Source organism: Nicotiana attenuata, chromosome 12, assembly GCF_001879085.1.
Source record: "Nicotiana attenuata strain UT chromosome 12, NIATTr2, whole genome shotgun sequence".
NCBI classification, from domain to species: Eukaryota; Viridiplantae; Streptophyta; class Magnoliopsida; order Solanales; family Solanaceae; genus Nicotiana; species Nicotiana attenuata.
In genome coordinates, this window is record NC_032000.1 from 6,282,952 (window position 1) to 6,305,601 (window position 22,650).

General features: G+C 37.2%; 2 protein-coding genes across 3 annotated transcripts; one reads left to right on the forward strand and one right to left on the reverse strand.

The window, feature by feature from the left end:
* Positions 8,806–14,931, forward strand: LOC109235212 (uncharacterized PKHD-type hydroxylase At1g22950-like). The gene is made up of 9 exons (XM_019401229.1): positions 8,806–9,365; positions 10,521–10,568; positions 10,833–11,009; positions 11,105–11,255; positions 11,363–11,449; positions 11,641–11,765; positions 12,646–12,764; positions 14,340–14,451; positions 14,601–14,931. Exons 1-9 carry the CDS (start codon positions 9,033–9,035, stop codon positions 14,634–14,636), a joined length of 1,188 nt encoding a protein of 395 aa, XP_019256774.1. The 5' UTR covers positions 8,806–9,032; the 3' UTR covers positions 14,637–14,931.
* Positions 17,020–21,349, reverse strand: LOC109236154 (DNA replication complex GINS protein PSF3-like). Of its 2 annotated transcripts, XM_019402366.1 has the most exons (7): positions 21,280–21,338; positions 21,028–21,072; positions 20,845–20,916; positions 20,319–20,419; positions 19,880–19,978; positions 17,709–17,848; positions 17,020–17,330 (listed from the first exon to the last, which is right to left on the reverse strand). In XM_019402366.1, exons 2-7 carry the CDS (start codon positions 21,070–21,072, stop codon positions 17,221–17,223), a joined length of 567 nt encoding a protein of 188 aa, XP_019257911.1. In that variant the 5' UTR covers positions 21,280–21,338; the 3' UTR covers positions 17,020–17,220. The 2 variants fall into 2 exon arrangements, with proteins under 2 accessions (XP_019257911.1, XP_019257910.1); XM_019402365.1 differs by having other exon boundaries at positions 21,028–21,349.

Genomic DNA, 22,650 nt, shown 5'->3' on the forward strand with positions numbered 1-22,650 from the left:
TGCCACTTGCAGAGTTTGCGTACAACAACAGCTATCAGTCCAGCATTCAGATGGCACCGTATGAGGCCTTATATGGGAGACGGTGTAGATCTCCGGTTGGTTGGTTTGAGCCCGGCGAGGCTAGACTATTGGGGACAGAGTTGGTTCAGGATGCCTTAGAAAAGGTGAAAGTGATCCAGGAGAGACTTTGTACAGCTCAGTCGCGTCAGAAGAGTTATGCGGACCGGAAGGTTCGAGACGTATCCTACATGGTGGGCGAGAAGGTCTTGTAGAAGGTTTCGCCTATGAAGAGCGTAATGAGATTTGGAAAGAAAGGAAAGTTGAGTCCACAGTTCATCGGTCCTTTTGAGATACTTAGGAGAGTTGGGGAGGTGGCCTACATGCTTGCTTTGCCACCCAGCTTGTCGGGAGTTCACCCGGCATTTCACGTTTCTATGCTCCGGAAGTATGTTGGGGACCCGTCCCATGTGTTAGACTTCAGCACGGTTCAGTTGGATGATGACTTGACTTACGATGTGGAGCCAGTGGCTATCTTGGGTCGTCAGGTTCGGAGATTGAGATCAAAGGATATAGCTTCGGTAAAGGTGTAGTGGAGAGGTCGGCCTGTAGAGGAAGCTACTTGGGAGACTGAGCAGGAGATGCGGAGCAGATATCCTCACCTATTTGAGACCTCAGGTATGCTTCTCGACCCGCTCGAGGACGAGCGTTTGTTTAAGTTGGGGAGGATGTGACGACCCAACCCGTCGTCTCATGTATTACAACCCCGTTGCCCCCTATTTATTGCTCTTTCATGTTTTATTATCTGCAACGGGTGAGTTAGAGTTGAATTGAATTGGTTTGGATAGGAAATGAGACACTTAGTCTCTTTAAGGAAGGGTTGGTTTGGAAAAGTCAACCGAACGTTGACTTATTAGTTAGAAGGCTCGGATGTGAATTCCGGTGATTCGGTTAGCTTTGGGAGGTGATTTTTGACATTTAGGAGTGCGATCAGAAGTGATTTTGGAGGTCCGGAGTAGAATTAGGCTTGAATTGGCAAAGTTGGCATTTTGGCGAAATCCGGTGGATAGGTGAGATTTTGATCCGAGGGTCGGAATGGAATTCCGAGAGTTGCAGTAGCTTCATTAGGTGATTTTGGATATGTGTGCAAAATTTCAGGTCATTCGGAGGTGTTTTGGTCGGATTTTTGATCGAATGCGTAATTCGGAAGTTTTTAAGAAACTTAGGCTTGAATTCGATGTGATTTGATGGCTTTAGCGTTGTTTGATGTGGTTTGATGATTGGAACAAGTTCGTATGAGGTTTTAGGTTGTGTTGGTGTTGTGGTTGAGGTCCCGGGGGGCCTCGGGGTGAATTGGAGTGGCTAAAAGAGAGTTTTTGAAGGTTGCTTCGGGTATGATATTGCTGTTATCTGGTATTTCCGCTTATGCAGAAATGGACCGCAGAAGCGGTTCCGCAGAAGCGGGTGACCGATCGCAGAAGCGGCCAGGTGTGGGTTAGGGTAGTTCCGCATAAGCGGAAGTTGGTCGCTTCAGCGGGTCCGCATAAGCGGACATTGTACCGCAGAAGCGGTTTTGAGGGAACCGCAGAAGCGGAGTTCGAGTCGCATAAGCGAAGTCTGGGTTTTTAAGTGAAGACCGCATAAGAGGATTTTTGGCCGCAGAAGCGGTCCCGCATAAGCGGAAGCGGGACCGCATAAGCGAAAATCGTTGTTGACAGAAGGGTTTAAAATATTATATTTCATCCGCGAACAAGAGGTAGTTTTCACCATTTTTAAGCGACTTGGAGAGCTTTGGGCGAGAATTTTCGAGGGTTTTGACTGAGAGTCAATTGGAGGTAAGTCTCTTGGCCTAATTATTCGAGTTTATGGTAGAAATTACATGTAAATTGTGGAAAATTCATCAAAAACGGGTCAAACTAGGGCTTGAAAAGTTGTGATGTAAAAACGGATTTTGAAAGGGCATTTGAACTCCGATTTTGGTAAAATTGGTATGTGTAGACTCGTGGCGAGACGAGGAATCCAGTGGTGTAAATTTTGTAATTTTTTGAGAAATGGGTCCGGGGCTCGGGTTTTGCCAACTTAGTGAATTTTGGTGTTTTTCGAGTCTTTTCGATTGGGTTATGTTTCTTTAGCCTATTGTAATGTATTCGTTGTGGTTTTAATCAGATTCGGCGTGCGAAGAGGTTGATTCGAAAGGCAAAGGCATAGCGAGCTAGACTTGTGGCCGGCTTGAGGTGAGTAATAGATGTAGATGATGACCTGAGGGTTTGAAACCCCGGTATATCACATTGTGACGCTATATTGAGGCGAGACACATACTCTATGACGAGTGCGGGGTCGATTGTGACTGGGGATTGTGACCCAGTCCGTTCCGATTGATGTTCGTACTGTGTTCTCGACTAGAAATTGTTTGGTAATCATCCTACTTGGATTTTATGAATATGTTTGGGGCTTTGTGCCTATCATTTGCATCTTTCAGGGATCCTTATCACTGCTTCCATGAGGTTTAGCATATTTCATGATATCAGTCCTGAGTTAGACACTGCCTCGAAATGTTTAATAAATAAATAAAGGTTTAAACACTTAGCTCTATAATTCCTAATAATTGGAACTAAAATGAATAATCTGACTGTGCCCGAGTGGCTTGCATGCATATATATATATATCTGGACTGAGTGTGGATCGGGCTGCACGCCGCAGCGAATGCTACGATGATATTGCGCTTGGGCTGTAGGAGCCCCTCCGGAGTCTGAACCCCCACAGTGAGCGCGGGTACCCAAATGGATCGGGCTGCACGCCGCAGCGGTCATGTGCATTGCATTGCATTCATGCATTTTTACTTATTTGTCTTACTTGTCCTGGTATTGTGGTTGTTTCACCGTTTAACGTGCTGAATCGCTGATTATAGCTTTATATTGTAATATTTCGAAATTTCTTACTTTCAGCCATTATATATGTTTATTACTCACTGAGTTGGAAGTACTCACTTTATCCCTGCACCATGTGTGCAGATTCAGGTGCTCCGGAGACTTAGTGGAGCCGTTTGCTGTTTTCGTGAAGCTTATTTTCAGGAGTTGTTGAGGTAGCTGCCTGACGTCTGCAGGACCCGACTCCTCCCCTTTATTTCATTTATCTTTCCATATCCTAGACTTCTTTATTACTATGGATATATTACTCTGTTACATCTAGAGGCTCTAGACTCGTGACTCCAGATCTATTGGGGAATGTTTGGATATTCGTTATTATTTTCCGTACTATTTTATTTAGATTCGGATTGGAACCTTGATATTTGCTATTTTAATCGTATTATTTGCTAACGGATTGCGTAATTGGGTTGAGAGTAATTAATTGGTCGGGCTTGCCTAGCATTAGTGTTGGGCGCCATCACGACCGGGATTGGGGTCGTGACAATTATTTCCCATGGAAATTTCTTCTTCGGGACCAGCAGTAGAGTAAGTCGCAAATGCTTCTTTGACAGCACAAACATGTCGAGTGGCTCCAGAGTCAATCCACCACTCCTTCGGATTTCCAACTAGGTTGCATTCCGAAAGCATTGCGCAAAGATCGTCAATGTCATTATTCTTCTCCACTATATTGGCTTGTCCTTTCTTATTATCCTTTTTCGGGAGACGACAATCAGGGCTTTTGTCACCGACTTTTCCACAATTGTAGCAGCTGCCCTTGAATTTCTTTTTGTTCTGCTCCTTAGTTTGTCCAGAAGACCTCTTCCTCTTCTTACTTTTTGGAGCAGTCTTTTCAACGATATTAGCTCCCATGATCGTTGAATTTCCACGAGACTTCTTCTCGGCTGTTTGGTTGTCTTCCTCGATCTTTAGACGTATCACAAGATCTTCCAACTTCATTTCTTTGCGTTTGTGCTTCAGATAGTTCTTGAAATTTCTCCACGATGGAGGAAATTTTTCAATCATAGCAGCTACTTGAAATACTTCATTCACGACCATACCTTCAGCTATAAGGTCGTGAAAAATAAGTTGAAGCTCCTGAACTTGGGTTCCCACAGTTTTGCTGTCTATCATTTTATAGTCTAGAAACTTGGCAACCACGAACTTCTTCAAGCATGCATCTTCTGTCTTGTACTTCTTCTCAAGTGCGTCCCATAATTCTTTCGAAGTATTCATTGCACTGTACACATTGTACAAGTCATCTTCTAAAGCACTTAAAATATAGCCTTTGTAAAGAAAATCTGCCTGCTTCCACGCCTCAAATACCATGAACTTTTCATTGTCCGGCATGTCCGCAGCAGGCACTGGAGGCTCTTCACTAGTGAATTTCTGCATACCAAGTGTGGTAAGCCAGAAGAACACCCTTTGCTGCCATCCTTTAAAGTTGGTTCCGGAAAATTTCCCCGGTTTCTCAGCCGGAGGAACAACAGTGCGACTTGACGAGGCTATCATCGTTGCACCAACAATCGCAGAAGGATTTCCATTTTCATTTGCCATTTCTTACTGTCAACAACAGAAGAAATCAATTAATGGCAAAACTAAAGTAAATAATACTGTAATCAATAAACAGTACGTAATAAAAACAACTAAGGTTTTTATATACTGTTTTACAGAAAAACGATGAAGTTTTTATGTTCTTCCAATCGTTTTCTGAATTTCAATATCCTGATGAAGTTTTTATATCTTCAAATCAGAATAGTAAAATTCAGACAGAATACACAATATAATAAATGTAATTTCCTTAAGATTGTTATTTATCTGTATTGCTGTAAGTAAATAAAACAATAATCTTTCTGAAAAATAAAACAGAAAGTTAGTAGAAACAATTCTGAAAAATAATATTCGAACTTCAAAATAATTTTTGAAACGTTGAAAGAACAAATCGAGCCCACTGACTACACAGTGTGTCCTTAAGGAAATTATTCCCCTCAAGTACCCGAGGTTATGGAATATATCCTCCCAGGATAGAACGATTTAACTCACCGGAGTGTTAGTACCAAAAACGCCGATGATCAGCGAACCACTCGATGGCAGCAAAACACACTGGAATTTTAGTGCGGAAGAAGAAGAAGATAATTAGAAAATTTCGTAAGTAAATATTCTGGGATTTGAAGGTCTATTTATAGCCAACTTGGTGATGTTTCTGAAGAGGTTTGCAACCTTTCAGAATAGTCATGACTGTTGGAACAGGTGTGACCCTCTGAAGAGGTTTGCAACCTTTCAGAACAGTCATGGCTGTTGGAACAGGTGTGACCCTCTGAAGAGGTTTGCAACTTTTCAGAATAGTCATGGCTGTTGGAACAAGTGTGACACTGTTTCAGAACAGCCATGGCTGTTGGAAATTTTTAGGGGAAATTTCAAACGAATTTAAATTAATCCGGAAAAGAAAAACGGGCTAGACCGGACCGGGTCGCGGGTCATCCCTCCATTTCTTTTCCCACCATTTTCCATTCTCTCCTCTTTTGTTATTATTTATTAAATAACAAACCCAACAGTAGGTCCGAGTGGGATAATGAGGTAGAGACATCGGTGCTTATGGTGGCGAGGTTAGAAGAGCGGATCCAGGGTTTGGAGGCGGAGTTGTCTGGATTGAACGAGAAGATCGTTGTCTTGAAGGCCGAGGAGGTACGACGGCAATCACAGCTGTCTACGTCTCATACTTCTGCTGATCCCGGTGTACCGCGGGAGTTGTATGAGATATGGGTTCATGCCGAGGCTCAACTTGACGTGTATAAGTCTTTGAAGGCCGTCGGGAAAGTTTCCGAAGCAGAACTCGAGGGCGTCCGTGTCAAGGCACGTGCGGCCCGTGAAGCTTGTGGTTACGGCCTTGATACGCCTGGCGGGGATGAGGATGACGACAACGCGGATAGGCTCGCCCTTGATACGCCTGTTGTACTTAATTTTTGTTTAGCTTTGCTATTTTTGTGAGGGCGTCTTTGAGTCTTTTGTAAAAAGCATTGTAATTCGACAGTTGAAATGGAACAGTTCCTTTTTGCTATGTATTTTTTTATTTCCGTCCTCTTTTCTTTTTGCTATGTGGGGAAGTCCCTGATTTTTTGATGAGATTGATGTTTGACGCGGTCGAACATTGAATAATTCGAGCGAGGTCGAAATTAAGTAGTTCAAGCGAGGTCGAATGTCGGATAATTCGAGCGAGGTCGAATGTAAAGTAATTCGAGCGAGGTCGAATGTAAAGTAATTCAAGCGAGGTCGAATGTAAAGTAATTCGAGCGAGGTCGAATGTCGAATAATTCGAGCGAGGTCGAATGTAAAGTAATTCGAGCAAGTCGAATGTAAAGTAATTCGAGCGAGGTCGAATGTCGAATAATTCGAGCGAGGTCGAACGTAAAGTAATTTGAGCAAGTCGAATGTCGAATAATTCGAGCGAGGGCCTTCGTGCTTTTAATATAATATAGATAGATAGATATAGATATATAAAAGTAATGCGTTTATACAACAATCTCATCATTATTAATCACTTTTCTAAGCAATACATGCATTAAAATCGTGGCATAAACGACCCCATCATATTGTATGAAAGGTTATTATAGGTGTTTGTAATTGTGTTTGATTTAAATTTCATGAAAATAAATTCCTGTCAATTAGTTTTGATGCTTTTGTCTTGTTTGTTTTTGACGGTTTTTTCTTGAAATAAGAATTGTAAATTCAACTTATTAGAGTTATCAATAATTTTTTCCCCATAAGTTAATATATATTTAGCAAAAATTGAACAATGGATGAATTTATATATGATGTATTGAAACATCAATATTCTTGGGATTTTTTTCGTCAATATATGAGAACTTAAATTTATTTATCCGATTTTATCTAAGTTTCATATTTACAAACAGTAACTAAAGTTTTTTATAAAATATATACAAATTCTTTTAAAATCTACGATTTATTTATAACTTAAATACACATTTTTTGTACAGAATCCGGTCAAAAATTATAATTTACATTCAATTTATATATAACTTATATACAATTAAGTAAGTTGTAGATATTTTTTATACCGTTTCTACACTCAACATACAAAATACATACAATTTGTTTGTCTTCTTTTTAGAGTTTCAATATGAAATTTCAACCAAAACTACCTCGACTCTTCACCAAATTCTCTCAAAATTAGGATATAAACTCCAAAGATTTTTCCAATCATTTTCAACAACACTCAATCGAAATAAAAAATAATTTTGCAAATTTCGATTTTCGAATTCAAAACTTCTAAGCTTTCTAATGGATTAACATATTTTTCAATTCAATCTACTCGCTTATGATTAATACTATTTTGTTTATTGATTCCAAAAAACTATAAGAAAGTAACTATCTTCCCTCATTCAAAAGTGATAATTCGTTCATTGTTACATATAAAAAAACAGAAAAGGATAAAACATAATAGAATTGCTTGATGCAAATCTCTTTGTTCTCGTAAAGGAATGGCTGAAGTTGAGGAGAAAGAGGTCAAACATTCCTTTGTTAATTTATATTTACAGGAGAGAGTGTTTTAAATACCTCGGGTCAATTATACAAGGAAATTGAGAGATCGACGAGGATGTTACACATCGTATTGGGACGGGATAGATGAAGTGGAGGACCGCTTCAGGTGTTTTGTATGATAAGAATGTGCCACCTAAACTTAAAGGCAAGTTTCATAGAGCGATGATCAGGCCGACTATGTTATATGGGGCGAAGTGTTGGTCAGTCAAGACCTCCCATGTCCAAATTATGAAGGTGAGAAATGCGGACGTTGAGATGGATGTGCGGGCATATAAGGCTAGATAGAATTAGAAATAAAGTTATTCGGGACAAGGTGTGCGTGGCCCCCGTGGAGGACAAAATGCGGGAGGTGAGACTTAGATGGTTCTGACATGTGAAGAGGAGAGACACAGATGCTCCGGTAAGGAGATGTGAGAGGTTGGCCCTAGAGGGGCATAAGGAGAGGTAGAGTAAGCCGAAAAAGTATTGAGGAGAGGTAATTAGATAAGATATGGCGTTGCTCCAGCTCACTGAGGACATGACTATGGATAAGAAGGTGTGGAGGTTGATGATAAGGGTGAAGGGTTGGGATAGGTCGCATAGCATTGTCCTTGTATGAGATAGTAGCTTTAGTACACGAGTTATCATTATTTGCGTATTTTCGTATTCCTTGACTTCTGTGTTTGCTTGCCGTTGCTTTCGTTATTGTCTTCTGATTACAATTCTTAATTTTAGTTTTGTATCTTTGTATTTTGGCTTCGGTTTTCTAACTGGTGTGCTTGCTGCTGCCATTCTTTTATTTTTCCTAAGCCGAGGTTTTTCCGAAAACAACCTCTTTGCCTTCTTGAAGGTACATGTAAGGTTTGCATATATTTACCCTTCCCAGACGCCACTTATGGGATTATACTGGGTTTTTTTGTTGTTATTGGGGTGGAAGAGGGAGAGAAAATATGAAAGATTAGAGTCTAATACACTAGTTTGTATAAAATTGATAGTTTGTATATGGACTTGTAATTAAGTTAAAATTTCAATAATGAAGGTAAATAAATTTCAAAATTAGTATAGATAAATAAAAATGTCAATATTTTGTGAGAGATTTGCTCGAAGTAAATTATATTTATTCCCCAATCCCCAATATTAAATTAACATCAATTTTTACTTCTAAGCTTAACCAAATAACAACAACTCTTCAATCTCAAACAAATTTGACGATACTATAAGTTGAGATATAATGAATAAGTAAAGATTATTGATCATTTTCACTTTCATGTCACAAACTTTGACTTACACTTGTAATATCAAATTTGAATAATTAAAAAAAAAATACAATTTTATTACAGAAACATAAACAATAGTAATTGGTATGTCTTGTGGACACTTTAAGCTGACATGATGTGTATTTGCCTAATAAAAATAATCCAGAAAACAAAAATAGGTCTGAGGCCAGCTCCACACATCTAAACCCTACTTCTTCATCACCATCAACAAATCCAACCCTAAAAAAATGAAAACCCTAATCTCCATCTGATAAAATGATCCCATAATTTTCACAATTCCACACTCAACAGAAATCCAAAACCACAATTCTCAACAATGTCTCAAGATGGCGCAGCAGCAGCAGCAATGGATCGGAAGAAGGATTCTCAATCAACAACAAATCCTACCCGAAATGGTAACGGTAACGGCGGAACAGCAACAAACGGCGCCGTTTACCCGTCACTCAATTCTCTGAGGTTGCGTTTAAACCCTAGCATTGATCACAAATCGGATAATTATGAGGATCTTCAATTGGATTTTAGTCCATTGTTATTTAGCTCGCTCGAACGGTACCTTCCGCCTACGCTCCTCAACTCGTCACGTGACCATAAGGTTCATTACATGCGTGAAATTCTCCTTAAGTATTGTCCTGAAGGTGAACGTACACGTGTAAGTATAGCATTTTCAATTTTGTAAATTACATTTTCAATTTTGCGTTTTGTAATTTGCATGTGATTGTTGTTGTTTTTGGTAAATTTTGTTTAGTTTTAGTGAACTGAGGTATGATAGACTGATGAGAAGCTGAAAATGGAAATATTGGAAGCTGGAAAAACTGTGCGCTTTCTATTGCAATTTTGCATGTACGGTGCCATTATGCAATTTGCTGACAAATTAACTTTTTTTTTTTTATGTCGAATTAGTTTTTCTTAATGAAAAACCTTTGTTAGTATTAAAAAATAGTGAAAGGGTGGTTTGTGGAGCTCTAGGTACGCAGAGCTGTGAATTCAGCTGTAATAGAATGCTTATATGCTGTTTGATGAGAATGAAAAAAACAAAAGAAAATAAAAGGCTAGAAAAATCTGGGTTTTTTGATGGTTATTGCTGAAAATCTCGGGCTTTGTATTTATTCTCATCCATTATTGTCCTGAAGGTGAATTTGCATTTTGCACATGTTTTTTTTTTTTTTTTTTTTTTTTGTATTTTTTACGGTGGTATCTAGGTCAGTAGCTTGTGCGTACCTCTATTATTCCACCGGATACCTGCTACCTCCCACCGGCGCAGGTACTAGGTAGCTCTATACACTAAGACTTAGGCGGATGAGAAAAAATCATCTAATATTTTTTTGCCTCCGCTGTGATTTGAACCTGATACTTCGTGATTCTCCCTCTCACTGGACCACTAGGCGACACCCTTGGGTGTGACATAGCTTGTTTCTCTTTTTAATAGGCATTAATAATTCAGGGAGATGTGACCCGAGTATAGATGGATATAAGAACAACCAAAATTTTGGTTAAAAAGAACATGTAATCTAAGTTAAACCTACCTGGTTAATTTGTTTATAATGTGGTGGAATATTTACAAAACATGCCAGTCTCCTAATGAAGTCCTTGTTTACCCTTGAACTTTTAGGAATGTTGTCTGCTGATATAGTCTTCTCTGAATGTCCTTTGCTTTCCAAACTTTTCCTTGCTATTTGTGAGATTGTATTCTCTCTCTCTCTCTCTCTCTCTCTCTCTCTCTCTCTCTCTCTCTCTCTCTCTCTCTCTCTCTCTCATTCCGAAACTCTATCAGTACAATATTGTTTCATCTCCTCTGCTTTAACAGGTGCAGAAGCATAGGGAATACAGACAGAAGATTATATCAAACTATCAGGTATTTACGTTCTGCAGAAGGGATTTGTAGGTTAATATTTCAGTGATGGTTGTAAATGAAGACATCAATTTTTATACTTTTTGTTGTTAAGTCTATTAAAGTAAGGTAAGAAAGTTTACGCAACTTTGCTTGTGTTTTCTCTGGAGAGAAATGCCTTTCCATTTAAAGAATTATAAGCATAGAATGTAATGCTCATTGATCGCCGTTGAATCAGCATTAATCTTCTTCCTTTCTATTTTCTAATTAGCTTTCCTTTTATTCCAGCCTCTACACAGGGAGTTATATACCATGCATGCTGCGAATTTTTTTGTGCCATCATTTCTTAAGGCAATTAGCGAGAACACAGAGGAAAGTTACAGAAACATAATGTCGGAACCCTCTCCTGGAGTTTTAACATTTGAAATGCTTCAACCACGATTTTGTGAGATGATGTTGGCTGAGGTATCAACCGGCTTGCTGCTGTTATTTTGCATGCTAAATCTAGTTTTTCTTTGTAGTTTAGCATTTCTGTTTTCTTATCAGGTTCTATTGCTTAGGTAGAAAACTTTGAAAGGTGGGTCCGCGAGACAAAGTTCAGAATAATGCGTCCCAATACAATGAACAAATTTGGTGCCGTTCTTGATGACTTTGGCCTCGAAACTATGCTTGACAAGTTGATGGAAGATTTCATTCGTCCCATTTCAAGAGGTAAGAACTTTACTTTTGACTGCAATGCAGCGAGAAAGGAGAGAGGATCTAATTGTGAAAATTAGTTGACTCTTCTCTTAATCTTCCTCTTTGAAATTTTTGTGCAGTTTTCTTTACTGAAGTTGGTGGATCCACACTTGATAGCCATCACGGTTTTGTTGTCGAGTATGGGATGGATAGAGACGTTGACTTGGGTAAATTTTTGTGTGCTTCTTGAGTACGGGCACACTTTTGCCCTTTCTTTAAATGAAATTTCTACCTTATCAAAAAAAAAGTTATTGTTTGTTTAGTAGTTATTGGGGTCAGCTATTGCTTTGAAGTGCATCAAAGCCTTTTTGGCTCTATGAGGGACGTTGTCTTGCATCTCAACCAATTTAATTTTCAGGTTTTCATGTTGATGACTCAGAAGTAACTTTAAATGTGTGCTTGGGTAAGCAATTCTCTGGTGGAGAGCTGTTCTTCCGTGGAGTGCGGTGTGAGAAGCATGTAAATACTGAAACACAACCTGAGGTAATTATTGTTCCGTTGTTTAATTAACTGTGCACGTGAAATCTCTGTTTCAATAGGAAGCCATGTTTCCATTATTTCATATTTATCAACAAAAAAATTCCATTATTTCCTATGTATTTTTGTTTAAATGGTTATTGTGTTGTTGAAATTAGTAGCTTTTTGCACAGTGCCCTTACTGTCAACAACCTGGTAACCAAGTGTATTGCAACTTTTTCAGAGAAAATGCTGACTGTTTATTGTGATAATTTGAAGTCGTGATAAATGTTAAACCTGAGTTTCAAAGCTGGATCCATGACAATCTTCTTGATCACGGTCCGGAACGGAAAAAGGCAGAGGACTTCTCTTATCTCTTTTTACTTTTACAAGTCAAAATGATTCCATTGATATCCACCATACAGTGTGAATGAACGATAAGCTTCAGGTGAAAAACCGGAAACATTCAACTATATAAAGAATATGACATGTCTTCTTTACACCAGTAGTACAAATGAAACAAAATGTAGATTTAACTCTCCACATTGGACTCTCAACCCCTTCAAACATTTCTTCTGCTCCTTCTCCATATTAGCCAATTAAAGAGGAGCAACTTTCCATTATTCGCTTATACTGGCATCCAACTGGCGGTACCTTTTATTGGCACCTTACTTTGAATGCAGATTTGCTTGCTTTGTTTCTCCATTTGTAATCAGTGATGATGAATATATGCTGTGTTATTACCAAGTTTATCAGCTCATTCTCGAAGTCTGCATATGGTGTAAATACTGAAGAAAGAATGTTGTTAGCTCCACGTTAGTTGTGTGTTAGAGTAGAAATCATCAAATTCAAAATACAACTTATGCATGTCAAGAGCATTCACTATGGATTTGGAATAATTTAACAGGAGATCTTTGATTACTCCCATGTCACGGGGCGTGCAGTGCTTCATCGTGGTCGCCATCGGCATGGTGCTAGAGCAACAACATCGGGGCAGAGGATCAACTTGTTGTTGTGGTGCAGAAGGTATTAGATGCTGTTGCCTTGTATTTTGATCGTTTCCACTAGACAATTTGCTTCAAACACAGTCATGAAAATTTGTTATTGTTGGAATATCCTGTTACTGCTGCATTACCTACTGTTTGAAGTTTTAAGCTGTGCTTCATAATTGTTTGAGAACAGCAGTGGATGCAGCTGGCAACTGGTTCATCTGAACCTAGTATTTTTTCCGCGGTATGTGAAAACCCGCTAATCAACAAATAAAAAAGGGCAGCCCAGCACACAAAACATCTCGCATTCACATAGGACCCGGGGAAGGGGTGTGATGTAGACAACCTACCCTAATGCAAGCATTATTGGCTGCTCCACGGCTCGAACCGGTGACCTATAGGTCACACCAAGACAACTTTCTCGTCGCTCTAAGGCTCCCCTTCTTAAATTTCAACAAATATTAGATCTAAACCCATACTTTTTAGAAGAACAATGAGTTCAGAGCTAAGAACCTTAAAGGTCAAACCCATCTAAGTTTAAATCCTTGTCCGCCTCTGTTTAAGTATGCAATATTGATGCTTAACTTTGGTCTCCTTTTCATCTACATAGTCCTCCTTGATGCAGATATTTGGATGTTTTTCATTTTATTTCTGGCATCAGTTTCAAGTACTGAAAGTAGTTTATGTATATCAACTTTCAATGATATGAGGAGAAGAAGTGTAAAGTGACGGTGGGGAAAGGAGCGAATACCGTCTTATAATCATGAAAACATGATGCTGATATTCCTTGAGGCACCTAAATATATGTGCCATGCTGAGTTGGCAACTGAAAATGGCATGAGTTAACTTGGAATAGCATAGTTTAGCATGTTTGTAGAAACGTTGATTAAATGGTTACATTGTATCTAGATCTCAACTTTTTCCATTGATAGTTGTTGGTCATACAGACATCTACCAGTTATCGTGATTTGTCAAATGTTTTATGGATACCTGATTACCTGGTGGTTATGGTATCACTCATTCTCCTTTTTCACAAAATAAAAAAAGGTTTTGATAAACAGCTGAATGCATATCGTGCTTTCTGGAAAAGCTTTTCTCAAGAATTGGAGATGCACATATTATTGATTTTCTTTTTCAGTGATGATAGGTAACTGCATATAGGATAAATTCGTTTTGCACTAACTGTTTTACATGGACAGTGTGCTTCATGGTATTCCTAAACCTTGAACCATGTTTTGCTCATGTTTGGCTTCAAACTTATCAGGATTAAAATTGCTGGAGGTATTGCTAAGATGCTAAGAAAAATCTGATTTATACAAGGCTTCACTTCATATGATGCAAAATCTTTGCTTGGAATATCTAATTGTAACTGCTTTTTCAAGAGGGGATGGTCCGGTGTTGGTAAAAGTGCATAACATTATACTTGGATAGCTCCTATATTTGTGTTCCAACTAAATAGTTTGTATCACTTGTCAATAAAAATTGTATGTAAAGATATGAACTTCTTTGCTGTAACTCAATCAGACCAGATCTCAATAACTCGGATGTCTTACTTTTATTCTCATCTGCCAGAATCATTGAATACCTAACAGTTGCTATCTTTCCCTTACAGTTCTGTCTTTAGAGAGCTAAGGAAGTACCAGAAAGACTTTTCCGGCTGGTGTGCAGAGTGCCAGCACGAGAAGAAGGAAAGGCAACGACTGTCCATTGCTGCTACTAAATTGGTATGCAATAACTTGTCTCTCTTGTAATAACTTTAGCAAATAGTTGACAAGCTCTACCTATGCATTATGACATTAAAAGCTGAAATATAGTTAGAGCAGGTTGAAGTATTTTTTTAAATTATTTTGTGATTGTCCTTTATGTTTTCCAGGAGCTGCTGAAAAGAGAAGGGGAAGCTGCTACATAGCTGTTCATTCTGTTTTCCTGCTAATTTTTTTGTTCGTCCTTTTGCCTCATGTAATATAGCTGTATGCTCATATTCAAGGCCGAAGAACTTTCGTGTTAGATATAATATAATATGAAAGGGTGTTGTTTGTGTTACTAAAATAGCTGTACATGTAAATCGAGTAGATACCCTCTTATTTGCCAACTGAGATGGTATCAGTACAAAACTGGCAATCGTGTAAGAATTGTTTTCTAGTGTTGTATGTTAATGGGGGCAATTTCTTTCTCAATATAAGCTATGCTATTCTATTGTGTTATTATTTCCTTTTTTACCGGGTACATCGTTCTTCATTGGCCAATTAAATAGAACTTTGTTCTATTAATGACAGTCCAGTTGGTTGGTTACTTGAACTTCCACCGGTTTTCTAATACAATGTTGTATTTGAGTTCATCTAAATTATTTTATCGAGTATTGTAAACTTCTGCTAGCAGGGGCATCAAGTAACTCTGTTTACCAAAATTTAGACAAATGAGAAAAAATTACCTTACGATTTTCATACTTGACTGACAATTTTTTCCACATATGGGAGTTGCCTGAGACCCATTTGTGAAGACTGACCAGCTTCTATAAAAGTGAAGTTATCTATATTCATTTCCTTTTATAATTGTCGGCTGGAGACTCTGCTCTTTAATGCAGCTAGGAGTGGCAAACGTGCGGGTCGAATATAGTTTGGGTGGGTAATGAAAAAAGGGAATCTTACATAAATGTCCCAAATAAGTTTTAAAAACTCAAATAAATAAGGTTCTTTCTCCTAAGAATCACACGCAAAGATCTCCTTCCATATTTTTAAGCGTGATTACAATATTAGATGCAAGACAGAAAGAAAATTTATGGATGAAATAGCAAACAAGGTGATGAAATACAAAAAAATATATAGCCAAGATTCCAAAAATCTAAGCAAAAAAGGTTATTTTTCAATGGGTGTGGTTGAAATTCATTAAAAACATGTAGATGGGTTAATTACAAATTTTGAGAAAGATTGGAGGTGATTTGGACTGATTTGGCATCAATATTCGTAGTTAAAATCGAGTTCAAAAAATTATTCTGCGACACATGTATCACCCACGTATCACACATAGAGGTATGCATGGATATACATATGAGACACAATTGATACAAATATGATACATATGTGATACATATTTGATACACAGTATGTGTGATACACATATCAATTTTTTTTTCATATTTCATCTTTTTACTTCGAATCTTCAATTCAAACCACCTCAAAGCTCCACCAAATCATCCCAAACTGAGATTCAAACTACTTAAGATGTACCTAATCTATTCTAATAACACCCACTCAAAAAAAAGTAAAGATTTGACCCTTTTTTTGATATAAATAGCTAATTGGCTAATATTGGTAACATTTGGCTAATATTAGTAATATTTAATGAATTGGCCAATTTTAGTAATAAGCTACTTCTAAAAGGACATAGCTGGTAGTTTCCCATGAAAAAACGGATAAATTATCCGATCCAACCCATATTTAATACGGATAAAAAACGAGTTAACCGACGGATAATATGGGTAACCATATTACCCATGACTTTCTGAACACTTTTAGGAAAATTCCTAGTCTCCCAAACTTGAGGAACCCCCAATTTGAGGCTTTACAAATATAAAAGTTAAATTCATTGGTTATCCATTTTCTAAATGGATAATATGGCTCTTATCCATATTTGACCCATTTTTAAAAAACTCATTATCCAACCCATATATTAGTGGATAATATGGGTGATTCACTATTTTCTTTTAACCATTTTGCCACCGCTAAATGCAGCTAACATTGCATATCGTTTTCTTTCTTCTATGTTAGTAAAATGAAAAAGAAATGCTCCTTTTTTCTTGAATGCATTTGAGGGCAAAATGAAAATGTATGAATGAAAACCAAAGTTTGAGGCAGTAAAAACGAGGAGAAATTCAAAAATAGCCACAGCTTCAAAAGTAATCAAAATTTAGCCACTTTTCATGTAAAGATAAATCTAAACAAAAACACTATTCAAAATCCGGAAAATACTCCAGCATAATATATTGGAGTTCTACCATAAGTATACTGGGACTCCAGTATATTATAATGTAATTCCAGCATATTATAATGGAGATTCAGCATAATATACTGAAGTTCCAGTATAATATACTGGTCCAGTATAATATGCTGGAAGTTCATACACAGGCACTCCAATCTTTAGTATATTATGCTGGAACTTTCCGCGTGTTGGAGTTCCAGCATAATATGCTAGAAGTTCATACACAGGTGCACCGGTCTCCAGTATATTATGCTGGACCGGTCCCTGTTGCAGCAAAATAGTGGCTATTTTTCAATGACTTTGCAAACGCTGGCTATTTTTGAATGACCAGTCCGAAAACTGGCTAGCCCGTGCTATTTTAACGTAAAAATGTCCATCTTAACCTTATCAGCTAGTCTTGAGATCAACATTTTACAATACGCTTGAAAAGAGATGTAAATTTCATAAAATAGCCAAATAGATACTACATCTTCACGTCTTAGAAGGAATGATCATATCTTTTCAAGTATTAAAACTCATTCCACTGGCTTCCTCTTTCTCCCAAGTACAGAAGCTTTCTGCATTCTAGGACCTCCCATTCGCCACTTCTTAAATGCTGCTGTTGACGACTGACCAGCATCATACACTTCGCCATCAATAAAAACCAGAAAATTAGTAATGAATCTTACTAGTATTTCACCAGAAATATTTTTTGAAAGTAACATTTTAAAGTTTAGTTCAGTGGTGTTTTTAGAAGAAGTAATTTTAACAAAACAAAAGTCTTCTAGCCTCTAAAAGTAACCTGAGACGATTTTCCAAAAAATAAATAAATTTGGGAATAGACTTCTAAAACAGCTATTCAATCACATTTTTGTTTTCTAGAACTTCAAAAAAGCGTGTATGAGATTCTCATATAAACTGTCTAGACGCCACTACTCAGAAGACGTTTCTTCTTCTTTTTTCTTTCTTAGTTTGGGGAAGAGCGGGAGGTTGAGAATCAATAGATTATTAAGAATTTTCTCACATTTAGTCTCTTCTTTTGTCAGAAGAGTCAAGTGCTTGGGAACCACAATTGATGTTGCAGTATGAGCCTTGATGAGGACTTCTCTGTATCTTGTTCGAAATGCAACTAGAAGTAGAGGTCCAATGGTCTTCTCACCAATCCTGTCCAATAAGAAAGACAGAAAGTATAAGGTAATGTCGACCTGAAGAAACACCAAATTGGCATCTAGGTTTGAAGGAAAAGAAAATCAGGAGAAACAACAAACTTTTAGGCAACAAGAGCTGCAATCTGCAAATCTACTTCTAGATACACTCAAAAGTACTAGAATTTGAAGAGGAAAGATACCTACCAACCACATCATTTAATGTAGAAAAAGGAATTGGGAATAGTTAAAACTACTGGTTTACTAGCAAATTAAAAGTAGCTAAGGTCTTGCATACCATATACAGATTGTGGCACAGGATGGAGATGCTTATGATTTTTTTTTTTGAGTAATTGGAGATGCTTATGATTTCTGCAAAAGACAGCTCATAATCCAACAGGGGAGAGAAGGGCTTTGGGTTTCCCTTCCATATAATTAAGTCCTGATTTTGCACAAGTGTATCCAAACAAGAGGCCCGTTTCAACGCTGCTCAATTATATTTTGGGTGTTTCCGGCTTTTTCAAGCTAAAGAATCACGAACAACAGTAACTGATACTCCTATAGTAGGACCATGGCTACAAAGGATAAAATTAAGCACACTCCTAAGTTTTAAGTGCCTGACCTTAAGAAATGTCCTTTTCTACTTTTACCAGGAACACTTCATTCACATAGAATTTCTAATACAAAACCACTCTGTATCCATAGTCTACCCAAAAACTCTTGAATTCATTTGGACAATGCCATCCTGTCTGAGAGTATCACCATATGTTGTAAGGACTAATGAGAGCTCCATCAGCGAACATATGCATAGCAAGGTCGAACCTTCTTTCCGTTGTTTTCTATTAGCTCGCCTGGGGGGTGGGGGTGGGGGGTGGGGGGGATAAACCATATTGAGATGTAAGAGCATCCAAGAGATGCTGTTTAAAGTCATTGAGGTCCATTTACGCTCTAAATATAGCATCTTTTCCTTTATAGTCACCACCAATCACCACTTCCCATAACTCAGCTAATGTGAAAAGTATTACCCCTTGGTACTATTTGGATTATAATAAGTTCTTCAGGCGGTCCTTTGGCTCAACTATAGGGTTGCTCGGACTCTTCACTTTCGGTGCCGCACCCGTATCGACACGGTGTGGGCATGGGATCCGTACCGGATCTGGTCAACCAATTTTGGGTACTTTGACCAAAATCGACAGAGAAATTCGGGACAGATACAATAATTTCTAAAATCAAAACAAAAGATAAGGTGAAATTGAAGAAAATGGAATACCTTGTATATAGGAATTTCTATGTCAATCATTTTTCTTTCATGTCTTTCTCGGATTCTCCTATTGATATATATTTTCTCCTTCTCGGAATACCTTGTAAGTTTTCCAAATAATGTCTCATAATAAGACTTATTTTCATAACTCTATTTATAGATATTTGAATCTAAATTTAAAGATTCGGGGGTTTGGATCCATGTACGGATACAGAGGCGGAGATTCGGCTAAAAATAATTCAAATATCTTTTCTTTAGCCGAATCTTCGCATCTGTATCCCTATTTTTAGCCGAATCTCCGCACCCGTATCAGTACATGGATCCGAACCCCCGAATCTTTAAATTTAGATCATGAAGGATCTGGCCTCTAGATCCATACCCGTATCGGACACCCGAACCTGAGTTCGAAAGACCAACTCTGTTAATGGTCAAGTAGAGTGCTTAACATAAAGTACCATGAACTGCACGAGTTTCAGGATAAGATGCCATGCTTCACATAAAGTAATATGAACTACATCAGTTTCACTTAAAAGATCTCTTCCGTGGCAGCATTCTGGTACACTCCTAGTTCACATATAGAAGTTTGGCCATTTAGCATGTCTTCAGAACCCCTTTTTCACATTAGCACAATCATTTCTCACATTACTTTGCCACTATTGCGATCTAAGATCAGTCAATCTACATCAGCTTCCCCTACTTGGGGTTTTGGGAGGTTTTGCAAAAGAAGAAACAGGTGCAAGGTAACATAACAGTTGCAGGCAAAAAGGAACAAAGACAAGAAGAACTCACAGGCGTGCTATCTTGCATCCAAAATTATAAAAGTAGGGGCATAGACTTCTCAGATCCACATGTGCTGCGTCAGCTCCTATCTCGTTCCTCGTTTTGGCTCTGGTAAATTAACATATAAGAAACAAATAGGTAGAAATTTTCAAATCTTGGAAATTGGATCTATAAAACAAGCACTGGTGTGAATTATCATATGAGATACATCATGTTTTAGACGGCACATGCAAGTGTCTAAATAGCAGATTGTCATCAGTCTGAAGAGATCAACCAATCTACAATCTATTAACTGATTTTTAAAGATAACTCTGCACAAGGTAAGATCAAGTGTCCATTAATATCCAATCTCTTCCAATATCTGCCACTTCGCATACTTAACTACTTCCACTGGTGTATCAAGTAAAAGTAAACATGAAACCATTATGAGAAACACTAAGAACTTTACTTGGTATCAAAGTATGGAGGAACTTTGATCGACACGGCCTGTCTCACATATAGCTCCTGGGCAAGCCAAAAGGGCATTTCTACTTGTGTACCAGCTACCACCTGGAATTGAATGGGGGAAATAAACATCAGAATTTGGTCCGGAAAATAAGAGTTTTAAGTTCTATACACCGACGGTGTAAAAACTATTTACACAAGTAGGTTATTTAAAAGGTAAATAAAGGTAACTATCTATTTAATACTAGCATTGATTGGTAACCTAGAATAAATGGTAAATTACCTGCTATAACATGTTAAATTACACTAATGGTGCAAAAAATTATTTACAAAATAAGGTCATTTAAAAGGTAAGTACAAGTAACTATTATTTAATAGTTACTCCATAACATTGATTGCCAACCGCGAATTTATGGTAAATTAACTGCTATAACATGTTAAATTACACTGATGGTTTAAAAAATAAACGGCCAATGTGTATAACTTAAATCCGGAAAACAAAACCGATTCACCATAAAAAAAAAATTTACCTTGTTAGTTTCATCAGCACAATCAAAAATCCCAACTTCATTAGCTGTTTGTAAGAACACAGCTGGAACAAGCTGAATTCCATTAAGATTATCAATACCCACAAATATTTTTACACCAATAACTTAAAAGAATAATTTTCTTACTTAAACAAAACATAAGAAAATTCAAGAACTGGAAATTACCTCTTCTTCAGCTAATATATCATCAATGTCATAATAATTTGCCATCTTCAATGAAAAAAAGTCGACTTTTCAACAAATTGGGTTCAAATTCAGTCGACAATTTGCATAAATCGAAAAATCAAAACTTTTTTGGTTTAGTTAATTCAACAATAAATAAGTAGTACGGAAATTAGGGAAAAAAGAAACTATATGTAAAAATTACTGCTTTATATGAGATTTGACAAAAATAAGAAGATTTGCTATGCGAAATACCAAAATGAGATCGAAGCCCTAACCCGCCCTTTTTAACAAATTGTATTGTGTTTTAAAAATTGAGATGAAAATGGCGCTAAAATGAATTTGTATGCATGGCGCCCCTTTAGTTTTACACTTATTGCATTTATGCCCGCGTGTTCTGGGTTAATATGTATTACTACACCATCCGTTTCAATTTATATGAATTAATTTTATTTTAGTCAGTTTAAAAAAAAATTGATTTATTTTTAAATTTAAAAATAATTTAATTTAAATTTTCTATTTTACTCTTAATAAAAAATTTTTATAATCAAATACGTATTATAATATACTTAAAATTATAAATTTCAAAAGTCTTATAGCCACACAAATATTATGAGTTTCAAAAGTCTTACTTTCTTTTTTAAATTTATGGAATTTTTACATTCCTATGCCACATAGGAAACCTTATTACCCTCAATGTTTAAGGTTTGATTTAATTACACTTAGTATACCAAATTACCAATCCTATACCATACTTAATTAAGGGTCTAATTAATGGGCAGTTTTTACTCCTTAATTAAAGGTGTCCATATATCCCACGTTTCTCTATCCCCCTAATTCCTAAGACCTGCCCCGTTTCCCCCCTCCCCTTTCTTCCTCTTCTCCATTCCTTCTTCTTCTCAAAAAATACAGAGATGAAAATTGCAATTTTGTTACGTACGAAATAGTAGGGCCCATGCTATATTTATGTACGTTTTTTTTTTGAAGTTTGCAATTGAGTAATCCTATGTTGATAACTCTTATGCATATAACGTGTTTGAAGAACCTTATAAAAAAAGTGTTTGAAGAAAGTTCTCTGTGATGTTTGGATCTGGTGTTTTGTTTTAGTGCCTTGGCCTTATCTAGAAAAGTTGGCTTAGATCTCCTTTCATTTCTTTCAACAATTATTCTGGAATACCTTGACAACTAATCCCATATATTTTAAGGGGAAATGTTATGCTACTTCATCGTGCTTCCCTTTTTATCTGAAACAATTGTTCTCTAGATGTAGAATGTCATAGTCCATTTGCCAAATAGCTTGCGGAAAGGTGTTTAGTTTGTTGCAAGTTTATGCTTGCATATTTTGCGTCTGACACACGGGAAATAGTATGTGTTGTGTATAAATTGTAGAAAAATTGTAGAAAAATTATAGATAAATTGTAGACTGTTTTTTGCAGAAGATTTTGTAGAAGTTTTAGTCGTTTTGGATTTGTGAAAACAGAAAACAAAGCATCTACAATTAGAATACAAATAATCTACAATTTATCTACAAAATATCTACAAACTGGATACATTGAATTTTAATATCCCAATTCCCATTTCAATTGTAGCATAATTGACATTTTCGACATAATTGCGTTTTTTGCA

Excerpts from the sequence above, each read along its gene's own strand:
- LOC109236154 (XM_019402365.1), bottom strand. The coding sequence starts at position 21,072 with ATGGCAAATTATTATGACATTGATGATATATTAGCTGAAGAAGAG. Across the intron at positions 19,979-20,318 it reads CCTCCATACTTTGATACCAA|AGCCAAAACGAGGAACGAGA; the intron begins GTAAAGTTCTTA and ends TTAATTTACCAG. Across the intron at positions 17,849-19,879 it reads GGATGCAAGATAGCACGCCT|GATTGGTGAGAAGACCATTG; the intron begins GTGAGTTCTTCT and ends CTTATTGGACAG.
- LOC109235212 (XM_019401229.1), top strand. The coding sequence starts at position 9,033 with ATGTCTCAAGATGGCGCAGCAGCAGCAGCAATGGATCGGAAGAAGGAT. Across the intron at positions 11,450-11,640 it reads GGATAGAGACGTTGACTTGG|GTTTTCATGTTGATGACTCA; the intron begins GTAAATTTTTGT and ends TTTAATTTTCAG. Across the intron at positions 11,766-12,645 it reads ATACTGAAACACAACCTGAG|GAGATCTTTGATTACTCCCA; the intron begins GTAATTATTGTT and ends ATAATTTAACAG.